This window comes from Aethalodelphis obliquidens, unplaced genomic scaffold (assembly GCF_003676395.1).
Source record: "Aethalodelphis obliquidens isolate GAN/ISIS:26980383/991018 unplaced genomic scaffold, ASM367639v1 scaffold3, whole genome shotgun sequence".
NCBI classification, from domain to species: domain Eukaryota; kingdom Metazoa; phylum Chordata; class Mammalia; order Artiodactyla; family Delphinidae; genus Aethalodelphis; species Aethalodelphis obliquidens.
In genome coordinates, this window is record NW_020837947.1 from 55,517,137 (window position 1) to 55,523,564 (window position 6,428).

Sequence of the window (6,428 nt, forward strand, 5' to 3'; positions counted from 1 at the left end):
GGTAGACAAGTGTTGGGTGGTGCTGGGAGATGCACAATATTTGTCTAAGGTTTAATGCAATCCCTTCCACATAAGAGATAAGTAAATATTTATTGAATAAAAATGTATTCTTAAGACTGAACATCCATATCATATAATTGAGAGCATACGATGCATGATGAAACTGGACGAAATAAGACATCCTACTTATTAGATTACAAAAAAAAGTTAAAATTAAGAAAGAACATTTTTTCATATTAAATAATTTTTAAAGTTCCCTTTACCTGTGATGTGGCATAAATTCCCAAAAGAATTGTGAATTGTATCTCAATATACTATATCACAATACACAGCCTAGAAAATAGCTTCTGAAAACTGCCCCCTCAGATTTTTTAAAAATTTCACTTATCAAATTGTTCCTTCTTCATGACAACAATAATGAGAAGAATGAAGCAATTTAAATAAGATAAACATGGTGTGATCTTTTAAAATCTATTTTAAAATTATCTAGTTGTGGGTCATAGAAACATACTTTACTTGACTATGTTTAAAATCATTCTAAATTCTGAATTTTAAAAATTAGCCATGTATTCTAGTAATGGTAATTTATAATGTCTATCAAGCTTTTATTAGGCACTTAGCATGTCATGTAGAGCTTTCATTTAAGATTTAAAAAAATTGTGAGAATGATTCTGTTAGTCATTCTAATTTAGAGATGAGGAGTCAGAGGTTTACAAGGGGCAGTGTCTCATCTAAATACAGCCAATAGGTGGTGGAGTCTGAAATTAAGCTCAGGTTTCTCTAATTCCACAGTTTCTTTCCCTCTTAGCAACTATTCTAAATTGTAGACTATGTGTTCAGAAGTATTAAGTGATTCACATTAGGTATCTGATACCATTTAATGTCTTTTTAACATGTGGCAGAAATCTTTTTTAATAACCATGAAAGAGGATATGCATTTCCTTTGATACCTTTTGGAAAGACAGACTATATTAGCATATGTGGCAAAGCCAGAGATTTCAGGCAGACCAAACCCAGAGAGAGAATTTGTAGAAATTGAAAAACCTGAGTCATAAGTTGCATAGAAACAAGGTGATTTCAGCATCATTTTGTAAAACATATGACTTACTTTGAAAATACAGGCATTCTCAAAAGAGACCGTAACACCTACAGGCTATAGCTGAGTTATATAGTTTTTATATAGCTATAGCTGAAGTTATACTTCAAGGAGAAAGCATGTGCTGTTGCTTGGTGACATTTATAGAGTGTTCAGCCCTGGGGTGAGATTTCAGTTCTGCTGCACCAAGTTCCCAGATTCTGAGAACGTTTTGACCCTACTTTATTGTTTTCCAATAAAATCCTTGGGCCCTCAACCATTTTATTATCTAAATATAATTAAGAACATATTGGTGATGTCACATAGCTTTCTATTGATTTACATGGGATAACACTGAAGAAGCACCAGCTGCTCGATTTTGAGTTATTTTGCCAGTCATGGCTTTACATTTATCCCTGGAGAGAATTTGTGTGGAGTGTAATGGATACAGAAGAAAAGAAGAATGAACTCTTCTTGAAGACAGTATACATGTAAGGTCAATGAACAAAGTCAAGTGTGTTCTTTGGAAGAGGAATTATTCAATGTTGTAGAATGGCGGTGTAACTCTGTGTTTTGCAATACTGAAGACTCACCCCCTTTAAAGCCAGGTATCTTGAGCCAGCTCTTGCTTGTAGTAACACAACTTTAACATTCTTTAAAATAATTTTCTGGAACTGAGCTGTTTCAGAATAATGAGTTAACAGCAGAGTCTTGTTCAATTAGTAAAAACAGGATGGAAATTCCTTTAGAAATCAATGCCTTAAGGGTGCTTCCTAGAGTGTTTGTATGCATTGCTGTTAATTAAGAAATAAAAGAATGGTGTCAGATGTAAATCGACTATACACAATAGTCTTGGATTCATTGTAGAATTTCAAAATGACCATGCAATTCCTTCAATTACAGATTGCTAGGGAATTTTTTTTTTAATTTCATACCAATGGCTGGTATAAGTAGATAGTTTAACAAGCCAAAATATGAGGTTGAAATTAGTATCATTTAGGGCTACACTAAAATAACTAAAGAAAATCAACATTTACTGTATCCTTTTAAATTCTAATGCTTTTTCAAATTTCAACAGTAAGAATTCAGCATGTGATAAAGTTATCAACATAATTGTCAACTTAGTGATTATCACTGTGTGGTTTTTATTGTGACAATTGTACATTCCCAAAGGTTTCAATTTTACAGAAAGAAAGTCTGTGCTGTTGGAAACAAAAAGTTGTTTCATGTCACTTTTCTCTGGGTGCTAGAGGCACACGTGTGTATGAGAAAGAAAAAAAAGAGATGAGAGTAAGACGAAAAGTGAGCAGCAGAGTGAAGTTAGGCAAAATGACACTGCAAGAGAGCAACTGAACTAAACAAGAAATAAATTAGCAAAACAGAAGTTTGAAAGACAAGAAAGACAAAGAAGGGAGAAAATAAGCTTAAAGACGGGGAAAAGGAGAAAAATTTTAAACGTTGATTTTCCAGAGGTATACCTTGCTCATAGTATATAAGAACTTTGAAACTTAAGATATTTGAGCCTTCTAGAAAATAAAAGTAAAATTTAAACTCTGAAGTATTTGTGAAACAGAAATAATTACTTCTGGTATCAAATCACTTGCATTAGTATTTTCTATGTATTACTGTACAAAGTCAACTTCAAAATTCCCTTGAATATTGTAATAATTTAAATGCATTACATATTCACTCCGAGCAAAGTTAAAGACACCGATGATGTACACTTAGAATTTTCAACAGCTGGTTTCTTTTTTATTTAAAAAAAAGTGTTTTATGAGAAAAACAATCTATTAATATTAAATATTCAATTGGGGAAAATTGATCAATTGCAATTAATATAGACAAATAGCACCATACTGATCATAATGCTTTGTTCATATTTGATTATTCAATAAATTTGATTAGATGATAATAATTTTCCAATTGAATAAAAAATATGCATCCAATCTTTAACCTAGGCATAAAAAATATTCTCTCTGAAAGTAATTAAATTTTAAGAATTATACAGATTTGACTAAAACAATCAATCTATCTCATTCTTTGGGTATTTGGTGTCCTCCAGAACCCTAAAAGAAGCCGATTTAATTTGGTAAGAATTTTTACAAAGAAAGTTGCATAATTATTTGGCAAAGTTAAGTAAAACACAGTTATATGATCCTAGATCTAGTCTTCCCTGTCTCCAATTAAACTATAACCTTCTTAAAAGTGAGAATTAGATGTTATTTGCTCTAGCATACCCAACGTGTAGTACAATTTCTGGTACTCAGTAGGCACTTACTGAATGTTGAAAGAATTTGTTTTATAACTTGAGTCGGTTATTTTTTTAAAAGAAAAAACATCTACCACTTCTACTACCCACTTGAACTGCCAACTGCATTCCTGTGAACAGTGAAGGAAAATACCAAGGCTTAAAAATTTGCTCAAACTACAAACAACATAAAAATACTTAGTAAAATAGAAAAGAAATTATGAAGTGATACTGATTCCCTAAAATGGAATCTCCTCATTGGGTCTACTCCGGCCCAGTGAGATCAGCAGAAGCAAGGAGAAGATCTGAATAATAAAGAGGAGGGCAAGATACTCTATATGCTTGGAACTTGGTGCAAGCACACTTTCCATTTAAATGTTCCACAGGCTGTCCCACTGCAAACCATTGCAAGTTCAATGGGGTAGCCCATTTTGAGATTCTGTGCCTTCCAGAATATTAGATGGATGAATGTCCAGAGAATAGGAACTGTTTCTGCTTGTTTCTACCAGTCCTTATTTTCCTTCTTTTTCTATAGGCTCTGAACAAGTTGACCTTGTCTCATCATAACAGAAAGAAATGTCTGTATGGAAAACATTCTTACATGTAATCATTCTGTTCTTCTGGAATACCCACGCCTTGTAGAGTCTGACTCGACTCTGCTATTCAATTTTCAGTAAATATATTTATTTATTTATTTACATTCAAAGATAAAACCTTGTTGGGGAAAAATAATTTTACTTTTTTACAGATTCTCCTCCAAACAAAAATGGAATACTTATAAAGCAACAACTCCTTGTCATTTGCAAGTATAAAAATGTTTTGCCTTGATGGTCGTATATTTAGTTGTATACCTCTCCACCACCTGAGGAATATGCTATTGATTGTTCTGCACAAATAACAATGTTGCTATACTCTTAAATTCATTAATAGAAAAAGGGTTGTTGGCATTCTATCATGTTAATACATAAATTTTGGATAACCAGTAGGACTTACCTTGAAAAAAGTCATGGTTGCACCATCCTCTACCGTTCCATACTCTATCTTGGTTTGCTTAGCTAAATCATCAGCAGAGTCAATAGGGGATTCCATGCGCTCCACTGTCAGAAAGGCTGCTAAGTTAGCAGTATACGAAGAAATGATGATAAGTGTGAAAAACCACCAAATGCCTCCCACTATCCTGGTGGAGAGCGCTTTGGGCATGAGCTCAGAACCTAACAGAGATTGGGGGGAAAAGGTGAAACGAATACAGAGAATTTGATCAGCAGTCAGGTACTTTTGGTCATAGTGGCAGAATGGAATCACTGTGTAATAAAAGCTTAAATCACAGATTTATATATCTCTGTAGTAAGCAAGGAACAGCCACTGGGAGAGCAGAGGCTAATTTCAGATAATACGTAGTCTCTTAGGACATCTGAGTTTACATATAGTGACAGGAGACTCAAGTTCTACCTGAGACAGTGCAAAATAAGAATTACATATTAATGACTGGGTAACCTTTATAAAAATAGAATTAGAAGGGAGAAATCTCTCTCACTCTAGTTTATAAACCACTTTTATAGATTTTCATATCTTGTTAGTTATGTGGGTTTTAGAAGAAATGACTTAATGTACATTCCAATCCATTTCTTAACAAGCTTTATTTATGTAAAGTTTCATTTTTCATGCACATGAAGCCCAAAAGTCTTGTCTATACTGCCATTTAAAAAAGTAATGTTGTAGGAAAATAATTTTAATTAACCACATTTCTTGAGCTGTGGGGTTTTAGTCCAGTTTTTATTTTAAAATAGGTAGTAAATTATTTTCTTATGCATAAACAAATGTCTCCTATCACTATAGTTAGCCTCAATGAGGAAAATCAGAATAAGAATAGTTAAATTGCCATAAATTTATTTTTACACACATATAAAAATTTCATAATTATATTACAAAACATGGCTGGAGTTGCCTGCTCATGGTATTAATAAGAGAATGAGATCTGATAATTATATTTAGCTTTTGAGTATTATTAATTTTAATTAATTTAGGTTATAAAATAAAATTCTAACAATTTTTAAATTGAGTCCTTTGGTTTTACCACATTATTTGCAGTCTTAATATTGAAATGAACACATATCAGCATGTGTAACTTTTTTATAAAAAAAAGTATACTAAATTTATGGATATATATATTACTATTCACTTTTAATCATTTTGAACCTACAGTCAAGAAAGCACTGGCTACAAATTAATTTTAATAGGGTTTGAGTAAAATGGAATGAAGCAAAGATGGACTCCATTTGCTGTTTTGTTTAACATATTTTTTAATATAATAACGGATGCAGTAAGGTAACGCATCTTTAGAAGGAATGAAAAATACAACAAATTATTCATGTTAACATTGAAAAGAAGTGGTATCATGACTTGGCTCTATCAAAACAGCCCATCTTATACTGCAGTTCATCTCACCCTTCCAATTTCAAACAAACAAACAAACAAACAACATCTTAAAAAGCAGACAGACTTGGACATGACAGCCAACTCCAGCTCCAGACTCTGCCTACCACTCTGTAAGGAAAAAAAACAGAAAAGTACCTTTCTGACGTAGTTGCTCCTAGGCCCTGTCAGACACACACTCGGACACCAAAACACTAAAATATTCAATATTCCCAAGATGATCAGCAGCTATGGCTGCCCAGTCTATTTTTTTTTTTTTAACAACACCACCAATAAAGTCAAACAAGACTGGGAAAGAAAAAAAACAGTGGAGACATTCGACAAAAATGGCCCAATTACCACAAGTTCATATCTTACCCAAGGACTTAAACGAGTACCTCCTAGGCTTGTGAATCAGAGCCTGGTTAGGGGCTGACTGTCATGTACTCAAGGTAACGTCATGTCCAGCACTATATCCCACTAATTCCTGGGGAGCTGGGCATCAGCCAGAATAGTATGGGTTCCTCTTTCATGTATCCACCAGCAGTGAAGTAGTTATGTGGCAAAGCAAATGTATATTTGAATTTTTCATTGTTCAGATTGTCATCATTTTCAGAGATATCAGATATAGTCTTATTTCTAATTGCTAGATTGTATAGATATCAAGTTCATCTCACCAGTATACATATTCAA

General features: G+C 33.1%; 1 protein-coding gene across 1 annotated transcript in view; it reads right to left on the reverse strand.

Moving 5' to 3' along the window:
* GRIK2 (glutamate ionotropic receptor kainate type subunit 2) overlaps positions 1 to 6,428 on the reverse strand; it is a 653,415-nt gene that overhangs the window by 103,218 nt on the left and 543,769 nt on the right. Inside the window, exon 14 of the mRNA XM_027089701.1 lies at positions 4,317 to 4,534. Within this exon, the coding sequence (XP_026945502.1) occupies positions 4,317 to 4,534 (218 nt within the window). The remainder of the gene's footprint in view (positions 1 to 4,316; positions 4,535 to 6,428) is intronic.